Source organism: Vigna angularis, chromosome 2 (genome assembly GCF_016808095.1).
Source record: "Vigna angularis cultivar LongXiaoDou No.4 chromosome 2, ASM1680809v1, whole genome shotgun sequence".
Lineage (NCBI taxonomy): Eukaryota > Viridiplantae > Streptophyta > Magnoliopsida > Fabales > Fabaceae > Vigna > Vigna angularis.
The window spans coordinates 45,692,516-45,708,213 of NC_068971.1; the positions used below are offsets into that span (position 1 = coordinate 45,692,516).

Sequence of the window (15,698 nt, forward strand, 5' to 3'; positions counted from 1 at the left end):
AAACCAAAACATAATATATCTCGCTTAATAACTTATCTTTCATTTTCACTCTTCTAAGTTGTTTTTGAATTATTGTGTTTAAACGAAATTATTTGATGGAATGTAATTTGACTCATTTGAGTTGTTATGGGATGATGTTGAGACAACATGATGCGTAAAATTAGTAATTATTAGATAAATTTGCGACAAATCACTTCATTGCATATTAGATGAAATATATTAAAGGGGACAATTTTCCAACATTATGTGTGTGTGTGTGTGTGTATATATATATATATATATATATATATAATGGAGTAAAATTAGATTGAAAATTAAAATTTTACAAAGAACTATATTTTAAAAAGTTCTTGCAATAAATTTGTTTATTAAATAAATTTAACAGATTAACTACATTAACATATAGTTATATTTTAACGGATAAGGCCTGGATGATTTTTGAATTTTTTTTCCTTAAAACTCTTCAGTTTCGTTATTAAAAATTTAGTCGTTGCATTTCTTAATGAAAATGGAAATTTAAATATAAATTGGTTTGAATTTTTTTTCAAAATGAGTTCTATGGAATTTATGTAAGCAATAATGGTAAACCAACCAAACAATGATATTTAATATTAAATTTTGTACGCGAAATAATTAAAAGGAAGCGTAAGTTGCTCCTTTTGAGGGCCCAATTATGAATGATATGTGTTGTAATTTATTATAACAAGAAAAGAACATATTTTCCTTTTGAGAAATGAATTCTGTCTCTACTATTAGTCTCCAACGCTAAACCAAACGAGCATTAACTTATGGATTAGGTGAATGATGAGGTGAACCAAGACTTATATTATTATGTTAATTCCACCAAATTTTTAGTATAATATTGGCTATATACAATTGCAAGCATTTCATTAATATATATTAAATATATCTTAACAATTACCCATTATATTGACGTGCATGACGAAAGTACTTGAAGCTCTCCGTATAATAATTTAATAGTATTAAAGAGTGTCGTTGATTGAAAAAGATAACAGGGTAAAGATGTCCACAAAAATACTTATACATTTAAATCAATCTCAAGTGGGAAAAGAAAATAAATTAAATATATCGAAAATCAGATATGAGGTCGAGTTTTTTTAATGGATTTATTTACAATATAATGTTAATTTAAATTATTCTAATTTTTTTTTATTATAAATTAAAATAAGAGTCTTAATTTCATACAAGAAGTTAAATATTAAAGATTAAAATTATAAACTTATTATATTAAGATTTTAGATTGAATATTGTGTGATTTATTTATCTGTATTAGATTTATGTTTTATTTGTATTATATTTTGTCTGTGATTTTTTTTAAAAGATTCATTAATGGTATCAAATTGAATTAAGGACTTTCGTTGGTTATCAATTAAAACGAGTCTCTTTCAAAAGTCTTTCTAATAAAAAAAATAAAATGAACATATCCTTTATCATATAAAGATAATCGTGTTTAATTCAAGAGTTAGGAAGGAAGAATACAATAAATTAATTTTGTTAATGTTTTATACCTTTTAGGATCTTCTTTTAATGACTTATTACTTGTAAAGCATATTCAAAAAATATTTTTTAATGATTTTATGATTTAAAAGATATTTATATTAATTAGTATTGAAAATGTGATGGAAATATATTAAAATATGTTTCTTTCATGAAAATTATAACGGATTTATTTTTGCATGACGTGTGAAAGTCAGTTGTTAGCTGAAGAAAACAAAAATGTAACGAAACGTTATATTAGTAAAATTAAATGGTATGACTTTTATAATTTATGTTTTTAATTATTATCTTTTTTGTGCGTAAAATACAATTTAAATAAAACACAATGAACCATTACAAAATTAGCAACAGATTAATAAAAACTTGATATAACTTTGTGACTATTCTTTACATTAATAAATTCAAAATTTAAAGTAAAATATATTAACTAAAGTGGTTTAAGATCATATATAATTCAAAAATTGATGAAATGAATTTGCTTTAGGTGTCAGCACAGTTAAAATGTTAAAATTTACAGTGATATGTAACATGATTTTATTTAAAATGAAAGGGGTTAAAAATGTAAAGCAGGTTTGAGAAAATGGCAGTGTATTTTGTCTTGGTTTCTTTTATTAGGTTGGTTGGAACTTGGAACTTGATGGTTTGGGATAGTTTTGAGGTTTAAACTGTTACAGATTATGTAGTGTCACCAATTGAAAGACTGAAACCGACAACTTTCCTCAAAGTGCTCAAACGTTGCTGTGCTGTCCTTTTCCTTCTTCTTGAGTCATTTGTTCTTTAGCTTAATCAATAGCTGGGCCTCTCTTTTATTTTATAAACTATAAATTTATAATATTTTTTCTTTGTTTTCAATAATATCTTCCAACTCAAATAGAGACAAAGTTTGCAGGAAATATTTAAATAGTCCAAGTTCCTCCCAAATGTACCTTCTAGACCATCCTTACATTATTCACATTAATAAAGTAGTCAACAAATAGTATATAATTTATATTATATAAATTATCATATAGTATAAATATATGTAATTTCAAAGTTTGTTAAAACATTAGGTATGCTTGCGAATCTGTGAGTAATCAAAAGGAAGATGTGATACAAGAGTTAAAAGTGTAGAAAGAGAACACAAATACAATAATACTAACCCCAGAAGCATAGGAAGACAGATTTATAAGAGTATATGATATGATAACACGATGGATAAGTTATAATATTGTAGTACATACATTGTAACAAATTAAATAAAGATAATCATACGCTTACTTAAATGATATTTTTTTTCGTTAGAATTACATATAGTTTTCCAAAAATTAAGTTCTGATTTATAAATTTTACAAAAAACTATATATCTTATATAATTGTCTTGTAATTTATTAATTATATGTTTAATTAAGTTTTAAGTCTTTAAATTTTTGTCGTATATTAAATGCTTAAAATTTTGTATACATTCTAATTGAATATTTATTATTTAATTTCTTTCCGTTAATTAAATAATATAACTATTATTTTGTTTCTGTCATCTTATTTTATTATCTTTTCATGTTAAAAATACAATTTTTTGAATATAAAACAATAAAGTCTTTTGTCATTTTATATTAATTATAATATTTTATTTATCACAAAATTTACATTTTTTAACGAGACAAAGGAACACAATTACAGATAAAAAAATAACTGTATCATTTAAATAAACAAAAAGAAATAAAGACACTCAATTGAAAATTTCACGAAATTTTAGTACTTGGAAAAAATAAAACTTAAATTAATATTTTTTAAACATCATTATCTTTAATCATATATATTTCAAAATAAATATCTATTATTTATTACATGTTTCTAAAATATTGGATAGGACAACATAGTACGAGTCATGCTGTCTAAAAGTTCGTAAAATAAAATATAGACAAATTAAGTATTTTAGTTTTTGCTTTGTCTCGTCTCACATAACTCGCAATCTAGACTAACAACAAGTTGATCTTCATTTTATAAATTTGTATAACTTGTAATGACTTAAATTCCAAAAATTAAACACACCAATAAAATGTGTGTTTTTCTAAACAACTTCTTTATTTACATTTTTTTTTTCTAATACATCATAAAATAATTTTCTTATTAGTGTACAATACATATAAAAGTAGTTCCCTTGTTCAGGTTTCTTCCTTCTTCAAATCTAATTCAAAATCATTTATATTTTCAGTATACTTATACTTAAAAATTATAAATATTATTTATTTTAAAAAATAGACTTATAAAAATATAATTATTTATACTAATCTAATTAAATAAAAATAAAACTAGTAAGACGAGCCTACTCACAAATTCAGTAAACCAAATATTATATAAAACCAACCAAAACGAAGCAAGTTGATATATATATGTTATATGTGTAAAGTATATAAGAAAATATTTATATAATAAATATTATATGTAACATTCATTATTATATTAAAAGTTATAGTTTTGATAATATAAAATTCTATTTTTTTCTACTTAATTATATAAAGACTTAAGGTTCCATTGTTTAATTTGACTTAGTCCACATAATTTTTTATTGTAAAAATAGTTTATATGACTTGTAACAATAAAAACTAAAATTATTTGAAGAGTAAAAGTATTAATAAATTTTTTTTATTATATATTTATGTTCGAATTGGATTCAATTATAGCATTATAGGTTTTGAATATTTGGATTTAATTTGACCGAATGCACCAAACAAAACTCAACCTAATCCAATAATTCAACCCACTTTACACGAACTCAATTGGATTGAATGAGTCCGTCAACTCTATTCACAAAATTGTCACTGGACTGAATGAATTCATAATTCATATAATTTGATCCAATAACGATGGAATATTGAGTTTTATATTGTGAAAACAGTACAAGTAAATTTGGATTACGTCAAAGATACATAAGCAGTGCAAGATTTAAAATATAAGAGCACTTCAAAAATGTCACATAACGTTTTTAAAAAATAACGTAATTTATGTTATAATCTCGTTATTCATCACAACATACAATTCCTAACATTATTTTCTTATTCTCATGAGTAAATATATAAAAATTAAATAAATAATAAATTTTAATTTTTGTATTCATTAGTTTTCAATAAAAAAATTCAAAATTGTTCCTAGAACATCTCAGTGCACTTCTTTCTACACCTTACATTCTCTTTCTACACCACCAAATTTAATACATATTTACCTTTTATACTTTGATGAGAGTCACTCCCTCTACCACCTCAATTGCTTCATAGACTTTTCGAGAATTTTCCTTATTTCAAAAATATTTTAGGATAAATTTTTTTAACTTTTACCATTTAACTTTATTTAGCTTTTTTAAAACTCTAATTATGCATACTCTACCCCTAATTTTTCTCTTTATTTAATTAATCATAAATTTCACCCATCACTTTCTCTCTTCCTCTCTCCTTCACACAGAGAGCCCTCGTCCCCTCACTTTCTCTCTTTCTCTCGTCTTCACACACACATAGCCCTCGTCCCCTTCCTCTTTCTCTTGGTTTATTATTTCCTTGCACATTTTTTTGGTTAAAGCTTCATTCTTTTTGTTATTTTTATATATATGCTCTGTAAATGGATGTATGTAATGTGTTGTGTAAGAGGAGGAAGAAGAGAAACGTGAAGGCTTGAATGGATGTAAAAAATTCGTTCAGCCTTCAACGAATCTTGAGATCCGTCCACAGATGTCGAGATTCGTTGAAGGTTGAACGGATTTCCCACATCCGTTCAAGCATTCGAGTTTCAACTCTTTTAATTTTTTTTAGTTTATTCATCTTTTTGTAGATTTTAATTTCTAAACATTGTAAATGTTTATTCGTATAGATTTTACATAATTTAATAATTTTTTAAATATTTTTTATGTATAAAAAAATTGTTAAAAAATAAAACAAATCGTTAAGTGAGAGGGTGGGTGCGGCAGAATCAATCAGGGTTTTAAAAAAGTGACGGGTGAAAAATGCGTTGTTTAACCGATTACATCAATTCTCATGAAAAAAACTTTTAACTACAGGACAAAATGGAGATGAGGAGGTGCATGTGGTGATGGAGGGAGTAACCTCTACTTTGATTAGACTTCTTTTTTTTTCACCATATTTCGAAACCCGTGACTTTCTTTATTGGATTTTAAAATTTTATTAAATGTTAATTTTCTTCATTATATTTTGAAATTAGATTAAATGTCAATTTTTTTTTTCTAAATTTCAAAATCTTTAAGTGTCAAATTTTTATGTTTATTGGATTTCAAAATTTAGTTATATGAATTTTTTTTTTTCATTGAATTTTAAAATTATTTAAGTGTATTTTTTTATTTATCATATTTTGAAATTTAAATAAGTGTTAATTTTATTTTGTTTATCGGATTTTGAAATAATTATGTAAATTTTCATTAATCAGATCCCGTAATCCGGTGAGATCTTGAACTGGACTTTAGAATTTCCAATTTCATACACTCTATATCACATATATAATAATAATTTATTTATTTAATATATATTTTGTAAGGGTAAAATGGGAACTGCAACAAAAGTTGGGATGCAGGAAGAAAACAATTTGGTGAGGAAGAAATTCCAAATTTTAAATTTTGGGCCACGCCGAACCCACACCGATTGTGCAGTGATTCTGAATCTCAAGCCCAAAAAGCGGGGAAAGTAGCAAGGAAAATGCTATTTTGCACGCCCAACTTTTTATTTTATTAAAGAAAACGTTGATATTACACACCCTTTCTTCAATTTACACAATGATTACTGTTTTCACTCCCTGAAATTGGATTCAATATATTTTTTAAGTAACATCTACTTGTAGTCAAATTAGGAATTACGTTGAAAAGGATCCAAATACTATGTTTCTTATTATGTAAATGTCTTAAATTTTCTCAAACCAAAGATAAAATTATGTTTTTTTTTTCTTAAATTTTGATTCGAAATTGAAATTTATTTGTTTTAAATTTTGATACTATTTGATCTATCAACTTTAAAAAATAAGTAAACATAGTTATCGAGTTAAATTTTTTGTCAAAAATATGTAAATTGTTTACACGGTTTGAAATGTTTCACCTCTTAAATTTCACTATAAAACATTGTTTAACACGTAAAATAATCAATGTCATTGAATTAAAAAAATTATGTCAATTTTATTTTTAAACTTGGGAGAGTATATTATATTAAAGTTTTATTAAACAAGAACAAATTTTAATTTTATGTGAAAATTTAATAAATAACTACATATTAAGCCTTGAAGCTAAACTATTCTAGAGTTTGAGGAATCATGGCAGTAAGAGTTACTTGATGGGTGAAAGTAGGAGTGACAAAAATGGTCAAGTTTGACGAGCCAACCCACTAGTTCGACTAGAAAAGGTGGGTTGGGATAACATTTTCAACCCGGGAGCCCGAATTAACCTAGCCCACCAAACCCGCTAGCTCAGTAGGTCAGACTGTAGTCCAAGCCCAACAGCCTGACAAGCCAGACTGCGAGTCAAGTCGGGACAACCCAACTTCATTAAAAAAATTAAACTCACATCGCGATACTTCAACCATTCAGCTTCAATCTGTTGATTTTTCAATCTTGATAGCTCGACCTCGTTCGACCTTAAGCTCTCAACCTAGTTTGACCTCAATCAGTTGCACCTGACCTTTTGGCGTCATCATCTGTCGACTTTTCAGTCTTAACAAGTCGGCCATCGAGCCTTAACCATTATGCTCAATCATCTAGCCCTAACCATTCAACTCGCCCATTCGACCTCAACCAGTCAACCCAAACCTCTGAGAATCAATGGGTTGGTTAAGGAAGAGTTGGCCTAAGTGAACCCTTATTACACCTTTTGGGCGATAAGTCAAGGAAGAGTTCACCTAAGTGAACTCTTATCGATGGAGCACTGAGACGGTCAAGGAATAATTCTGAAAAGAACCTATGTCATCTCACAAGCGATCTTCCAAGGAAGAGTTATGAAAATAACCTTCGTTGTCTCATAAGCGATCAACCAAATTGTCTCACAAGCGATCGACCAAGGAAGAGTTTAGAAAAAAAGCCTATATTGATTGCTTGCTATCAACACACAAAGCGCACAATTAATGGTGAAGGACAAATTCCAACTAAGGAACCCTTCTCGATTAGACAACGACATTCGACATACATGAGTGACAGGTACTTGGCCTTCAGTGTAGTGAACGACTAAATCAAAATCCCTTTGTAAATGATTTAATGCTCGGGCTCGGGGAACTATATATTGTGTGTGTATCGATCATCATTGACTGACCACCCTTGGCTGATCACTTTAGGTCGACAACTTTGGACTGACCATCTTTGTCGACCTTTTGGACATATGACCCGTAGGCGACCACCCTTGATCAACCATCTTAACCGAACGACATGGCCAACTAGGTACATGATGAAGGTCAAATTAAAAAAATGATAATCATGAATCAACCTACTATTACTGATTAAGGTATGATTTATCCGTGATTAGACAAACAAAAAGATAAAAATTCATAACAACTATTATATATAAAAATTTAAGGTATGGTTTTCAAAAATCCATACACAACCCATGTATCATCGCAACTAATGTTTTCCCCTACGATCGTCTATTAACTTTAACATCAAAATTTCTTTTGCAAGTATCATCCAAACTGATTAATGTAAAAATTGTTTAAAGATTGACTAGTCAACATAAAAATTACTCGAAAACTGACCCGTTAACATAAAACCACTTAAAAATTAATTAATTGATCTTGTAAAGTTGCTTGCCCTTCACAAAATAGGAAGTCTTGTCCATATTAGTGCATTCCTCACTTGCAAAACATTTTTTTAACCAAAATGATGATATTAATTTTTTTTTCTTCCTTGTAACTTTTCATCTTGTATGGTTTTCTTTCATTTAAGTCTTCCTTATTTATTTATTTATGGTTTAATCATTTTTTAGATCCCTAATTTTGCTGAAAAGTCTTAATTATGTTCCCAGTTATTTCTTTTTCTCAATTGGGTCTCTATTTTCGAAAAATTAAAGCAATTACGTCATTGTTGTTAGTTCCGTACTAACACCATTGTTGTTAGTTCCGTACTAACACCGTTATAGGAGGTGTCACGTGTCGGTTCCTGTTTTTTTATTTTTTAATTTTGTAATTATTTTTTATTTTTTATTAATTTAAAATAAAATAAAATAAAAATGTCACGTGTCATAATGATATTGTGCCACGTGACAATTTACAGTGTGACATGGTAGTGATAGTGCCACGTGTCACTGTCAGGTCACATGTCATTGCATTAGTCTCAATTTGGTCCTTGTATTTTTATTTTATCTCAATTTAGTTCCTCTATTTTTATTTAGACATAATTTTAAAAATTAAACAATTTTGTCCCTCTCCAAATTCAAACAAAATTTAAATTGTGTATAAATCTTAACAAATATTTTTATTAAAATTGATATATTTGTTAAATATTTTTAACAAGATTAAGTTTGTTTATATTTTTATTTAATTAATTATATAAATGTTAATTATGTTCTTTAAATATACCTATAAGAGTTAAAAGAAAATAGTGACATAATATGGTTGTGTGAATTTTCGAAATGATTTAGCTCATTGAACAAATTATTGATGTGAAATTTCACTTTCTTTTTCAAATAAAAAATTGGAGAAAGTTTTCGTGAGAACAATAATTAAAGGTAGTTTCTTTTTTCATGATCTTCCATGGAAACTTTTTTCACGAAAATTCACACCAGCATCTTATGTCACTCTTTTTTTAAACTCTTATAGGTATATTTAAATAACATAATTAAATTTATATAATTAAGTAAATATAAATTTAATTAAACTTAATCTTGTTAACAATATTTAATAAAAATATCAATTTTAATAAAAATATTTGTTAAGATTTATATACAATTTAAATTTTGTTTGAATTCGAGGAGGGATAAAATTGTTTAATTTTTAAAATTAAGACTAAATTAAGTCAAAATAAAAATAGAGGGACCAAATTGAGACAAAATAAAAATACAAGGACCAAACTGAGACTAATGCAATGACACGTGGCACTGTTAGTGACACGTGGCACTGTTAGTGACACGTGACACTGTTAGTATCACGTCACAGTGTCATTGCTACGTGACACAATATGAATTTGACATGTGACATTTATATTTTATTTTTTTAAAAATATAAAAAATAAAAAAAAAACAGGAACTCACATGTGACATCTCTTTTACGAAACTAGCAAGAATGACATAATTTCTTTAATTTTTATAAAATAGGAACCCAATTAAGAAAAAATAACTAAGAATCTAATTGAGACTTCTCAACAAAATCAAGAACCTAAAAAATATTAAATCTTTATTTATTTATTATGTATGTATATTCTATTTCTCTTTATAATTGATTTTTTTTTTATAGATATTATGGACCCTTTCTCACCTCAACTTTAACTTAATGATGTACGGGAGAGAGGCTGGGGCGAGGCAAACCAAACCCTAATGGGAATGGTTATAAAGATGCAATTTTTGGTCTAAACGAGGTTCGTGTGCGAGAATGATGAATAGAATTGAAGACTGGAGTATTGTCATCACCTACCTGCGCCATGTGCTAATACCATTGGAAAACATTATACCCTTATAAATACGCCACATTTGATTTAATATCTCCTCATTCTTCATTTAACATTTATTGTAATACAAAAAAATATCAATCTTTTAATAAAAAGGTTATAATTTACTGGCAAAGGGATTATATATATGTATATATATTATCTTCAAGAATACAATAACTATTGCCGCATTGTGTAATTTTGCTTGTACATAAGACATAGAAAATACTTAAACCTTACAAAATAAAATAACTATAATTTTCAAGATTCCCATATAAATTTAGCTAGAAAAGTAACAAGGTTTGTGAACTGTTTAAATTCGTCATCGGATCATTAAATCATAATGAAATAAATATGTGTTCAAACCAAAAATATAATCCATTTACAATTAAATAAAATTTACAATTTAATTTATATATAAATTATTGGATGCGATAATTTGAGAGCAAGAGAATTGTAGAAAAAAGAAAAAGAGTGGAATAGTAAAAAGGAAAAGGGGTGAATATATTTGACTTTGACCAGAGTGAACAAAATTTTACAATGTAATCAGAAGCATGGAAGAGGTACCCACCGATCTCTGACACGTCATTATCAATCACGTGATGATTGGTGGGTGCGGCGGTGGCTGTGGAAGTGTTCACAGGGTATTATGTGTATAAGTGTGTGAGTCAGTCACACGTGTTGTTCATGTGCTCTTAACCTTTTTTGTGCAGTTGTGAAGTGTAGCAAGCAACTTCATCCTTTCTTTCTCTCTCTGGAACGCAAAATCCTCTCTTTCTCTCTCTCCAAAACGCAACTTCGGTAGCCAATTGTCTGCGGAAAATGTCGGGGAAGAGAAAGAGGAAGTTGAAATTGTAACTTCTGTTCATCCTTACTCCCAATTTGAACTTTGCATCTCTGTATATCTCTCTATCATTGTTATTATTATTATTTTATTAATTTGCATAGTTTATAGGGACATGAAGCATTTTCACACGGTTTCAATGCCGGATCAGTACGGATTTGCAGGATGTGTCGGTTTTCTTTAGTTCCTTTTTAACTATTGAGTTTGAATTTCGCAAAAAAGAAACATAAAGTTGTTTGGCCCTAATTTACTGGGGTTGTAATTGAGAATGTTTGTTAGGGTTTGTGGATCGGATCAGTATTTGGTTTAGACGATTGAGGTGAAGAATGGGTTGACCTAATTTTGAATTGCTGAGTTAGTAGCTTGTAGGTTGTCTGCAGGCTGTGTTTGATTCTCAGTTATCTAGAATGCTATTGTGCTGACTTTTAAGTGACAGTTGCTACTTTGTATGTTTTCTTATTTCCAATTTGATGGAATTTTCTTGTTTCATCTACACTTATTGCCTGTATCTGAAGTTTAGTGTTGATATTTTGTCCTTTCTCTTGGAGCTGTAATTGGTGCATCATGACTGGCCCTATGAATAACCATTTCTGGGTTTCATGGTTGTGGATTGCTCCTGTAGATCTTTAATGTAGCTGTATGATATATTGTATACTTCCCGTTACGTAAGCCCCCAAATTTTGTACCTAAGACATTTACAAGTTTTGATAAACGATACAAATTTGTTGCATGTTTATGCCATCGTTCTGTTTAAATATTTTTTCTGTTCTTTGTTTGAGATTTCCCTTAACTGCTAGAATATGGATTTGTTTACATCTTTGTTGGGATGGAAAACTGTTTCTAATTACAAAATCCTGGTTCTTTATTTATTCTTATTGCATCATAAGTTTTTTTGTTGAATTTTGTTTCACTTTTATCCAGAATGCTTTTGCTAATCCTAATTATTCAGGCTAAGCGACACAATCACAGACAATAGAAGGTCAGTTGATGAGATGAAAAGTGAACATTTGGAGCTGCAATCCTGGGCTGATCTCCCTGCTGAACTCTTAGAACTAATCTTGTCCCGATTGATCCTTGCTGATAATATCCGTGCTTCTGCTGTTTGCAAGAGATGGCATTCTGTTGCTAGTGATGTCCGTGTAGTAAGCCAATCACCATGGCTTATGTATTTTCCAAAGTTTGGTGACTGTTATGAATTCTATGATCCTGTGCAGCGTAAGACCTACACCCTTGAGTTGCCAGAGTTGAATGGATCCAGAGTTTGTTATACAAAAGATGGTTGGTTGTTGCTATACCGGCCCCGAACTCACCGAGTATTCTTCTTCAATCCCTTTACTCGGGAGCTGATAAAACTGCCAAGATTTGAGATGACATACCAGATTGTTGCCTTCTCTTGTGCCCCAACATCACCTGACTGTGTTCTGTTTACTGTTAAGCATGTTAGTCCTACTGTTGTGGCTATTAGCACTTGTTATCCTGGGGCGACAGAATGGACCACTATTAATCACCCAAATCGCTTGCCCTTTGTCAGTAGCATTTGGAATAAACTTGTGTTTTGTAATGGGTTATTTTATTGTTTGAGCCTCACAGGTTGGCTTGGGGTGTTTGACCCGGTTGAATGTATTTGGAGTGTTCTAGCAGTACCTCCACCTAAATGCCCAGAGAATTTTTTTGCCAAAAACTGGTGGAAGGGGAAATTTATGACAGAGCACGGAGGAGATATATTAGTAATCTATACATGCTGTAGTGAGAACCCCATTATTTTCAAGTTAGATCAGACATTAATGAAATGGGAAGAGATGAGAACTCTAGATGGAGTAACTCTTTTTGCTAGTTTTTTGTCTTCTCATTCCAGGACCGACCTCATTGGAGTAATGAGGAACAATGTCTACTTCTCTAAAGTTCGTTTCTATGGGAAGCGTTGCATATCATTCTCTCTTGATGACTATAGATACTATCCCCGTAAACAGTGTCATGACTGGGGAGAACAAGATCCTTTTGAGAACATCTGGATTGAACCACCAAAGGACTTTTCGGCTTGCATGTGAAGAATTTTAGTGAACCAAGTAAGCATTTACAAAGTCAGTATTGTGTATAGAATGTTTTTCTACTTCATTTTATAACCCAAGACTTTGACTGTGTATAACTGTTGGATCTGTGCTTTTGTAGCTAGTATAATGAGACATTTATGGAGCAACTAAATTTTGCTTACTAATTTAATTTATGTATATTTAAAATTTTCCTTAGTGCTCTTAATCTTCTTGATTGTTTATCAATGCTTTCCCGTAAAAGTTAATCCTGGCTGCATGCATTTTATCAGTGTTGAGTTATATGCAAATCTTAACTGGATTCCTGTGGTTACATCTCTTCTAATAGCATCTCCATTTTCAATTTTAACCACTAAGATTTTACATTTTCTGTATCTTATCCATTGAATGGCTGTAAGCAAATTTGAAATGTTTATGCTTTAGTATTATGTGCCATATGGTATGATTACAGTCAAATGTGATTGATCATTGGCTATGGAAATGAGAAAGGATCAAAGTTACAGGTAAAACTGCAAAACATAATTGTATGCCTGCATGTATTTTAAGAGCACTTGTATAATGTTGGAATGGCAGAAGGAACCAAGTCAAGTAACATCTGTGCACACTGTATACTAGATTTTATAATTCATATTTTTTACTGTTTCAATAATGATTTTACATATTTCTTTTATTGCATTCACCTTCAAATTTTGTGAAACTTTTCTAAAAGTTGGGTAGTTAATATCGTCAAATTGTGAATTTTGTATTGCTTTGTTGCCTTCTCAGCTGGTTAGAGCCACCGTATAATTAAATTTGACTGGCTTAGACAACCTATTAGTAAGAGCACCAACTGGCATCCATATTTTTCTTAATTCAGCTTGATGGTGGGATTATACATCTGCATTTCTAAAAATGTTAAGAACCTTGTCTAAGCAAGGGTCAGTGTGTGATGAAGTGGTCTGTGATGGGAAATTCAGTTGTTGAAGGGTTCTGTAGCAACTAGCAACCTCATGATTGATTTTCTTTCTTGGGTGCTTAAACTGATTAGACCAATCTGTTGTTTGATTGATCAAATATATCTTGTTTTCAAATGAATATTAAAACTTTCTGTTTCAATATTTTATTAGATTATAGATTACTCCTCTATACCTTCTCATGTGTGGAGTTTTAGCTCTCCCTCTTTTTCTTTACTGTTTGTTCCTTCTGCTTGTGAGTGGTGGATCAACATTTCCTAACATGATGTCTATGTCTGTATGCAGCATTTTGATTCAACGTCAGTTCCCAATGCAGAACATGTGAATATTCAGAAGCATGCCCTGTTTGCAGGGTGCATGTAGGAGGCTAATGTATGTGTAAAACTGAAGTTACATGTGAAGGAAGGACCTCTGTGAGAGGGAAACAAAAGACTTGCCTCCTTGGTTACCAGCTTTGCAGATCCTGGAACATCAAGATTTTTGGGCTCAGCACAGCAGAAGACGTAGTTTATGCTAATCTAGTGATTTATTAATTATTATTTTGGGCATCAGTAGTTTATAATATGTGAAGGAATGGACATCTCTAAGAGGGAAGCGAAAAAGACGTGCCCCCTTTTGTTCATTTCGTATCTGTTGATCTTTGACTATTATGAATTTTTGCCCCCAACACAGCAGTACTTATGCAGAAAATTAGTTTATATTAATAATAAAGACATTTTTTAGTTTTTGGCCATGATTCATAGTTTGTTTTTACTATGCTTATCAATATTAGTTTAGTTTGTCTACTAATTCAATTTTAGCTATATTTGTTAAGGGAAAGGAATCATATTGGTGAACTCTCAATGGATAACATTCATTATTAAACATGCAACTCTTAAAAATATCTTCTGGAAATTGAAGAGTGATTTTTTTAATCTTTATTTTCACAAAAACTGTTTTTCCTTTTCAGGAAACTTGTGAATTTAACTTGAGTTGGTAATTAAAATTTAATGATGTGAAAAATAGTAATTACTTTTGTTAGCATATTTGCTGTATTTTAGTTTGAAAATATTTTTATTGCTTGAGGATAAAAATATCAGTCGATATTTTGTGTACTTGACACAAAATTTATGTATGAAATTTTGATATTTTTTATGATTTTCAAAGTTTAAAAAATTTAATGTAATTAGTTTAAAATAGTATATCTATTTAATTTTTAAATTTGGAAAGTAAAATATATCATTTTTTAGACAAATTTTAATAAAGTGTTATAATTTTAAAATTTATTTAAAAAATCTGAGAAAAAGTTATTCTTATTGAATTTAAAAGTATATTTGCAACAATTTTTATTTTCAAAATCAATACCCGTTTTTAAAATCTCATAATAAATACCTTTTTATAAAAATATAAATTAAATAAATTCAAAAGCAATTTTTGAAAATGTATTTCAAAAAATTCAGTGGGAAATTTTTATTGGAACTATTCATAAGAATATTTAACTAAAAAAGAAATTATAAACATTTCAAAAATTGTATGCTACTAAAAAAGTTAAATATATTTTTAGAGCTCATAAATTGAATAAGTTTTGAACTCAGCCCTATAAAATTTTAGTTATTGTTTTCCGTTCTTATAAAAAAGGTAAATTTTAACTGTAGTCTCTAAATTATTTCTTTGATTTTAATTAGTCTAGAATTTGAAATCACTACTTCTATTAGACAATATTTATTTTTCATACCTTAAAGAGTATTTCTAGACGCTACATATATTTTT

The 15,698-nt window shown here is 29.0% G+C and overlaps 1 protein-coding gene across 4 annotated transcripts; it reads left to right on the forward strand.

Annotated features, from left to right (window-relative positions):
• Positions 1–10,799: 10,799 nt before the first annotated feature.
• LOC108329320 (F-box/kelch-repeat protein At1g57790) lies at positions 10,800–14,691 on the forward strand. Of its 4 annotated transcripts, XM_052872827.1 has the most exons (4): positions 10,818–10,958; positions 11,060–11,117; positions 11,898–13,014; positions 14,235–14,691. In XM_052872827.1, exon 3 carries the CDS (start codon positions 11,941–11,943, stop codon positions 12,994–12,996), a length of 1,056 nt encoding a protein of 351 aa, XP_052728787.1. In that variant the 5' UTR covers positions 10,818–10,958; positions 11,060–11,117; positions 11,898–11,940; the 3' UTR covers positions 12,997–13,014; positions 14,235–14,691. The 4 variants fall into 4 exon arrangements, with proteins under 4 accessions (XP_017418975.1, XP_052728785.1, XP_052728787.1 ...); XM_017563486.2 differs by lacking the exon at positions 11,060–11,117 and having other exon boundaries at positions 10,800–10,958; XM_052872825.1 differs by lacking the exon at positions 11,060–11,117 and having other exon boundaries at positions 10,813–10,958; positions 11,870–13,014.
• Positions 14,692–15,698: the final 1,007 nt, after the last annotated feature.

Excerpts from the sequence above, each read along its gene's own strand:
- LOC108329320 (XM_017563486.2), top strand. The coding sequence starts at position 10,927 with ATGTCGGGGAAGAGAAAGAGGAAGTTGAAATT. Across the intron at positions 10,959-11,897 it reads AGAAAGAGGAAGTTGAAATT|GCTAAGCGACACAATCACAG; the intron begins GTAACTTCTGTT and ends CTAATTATTCAG.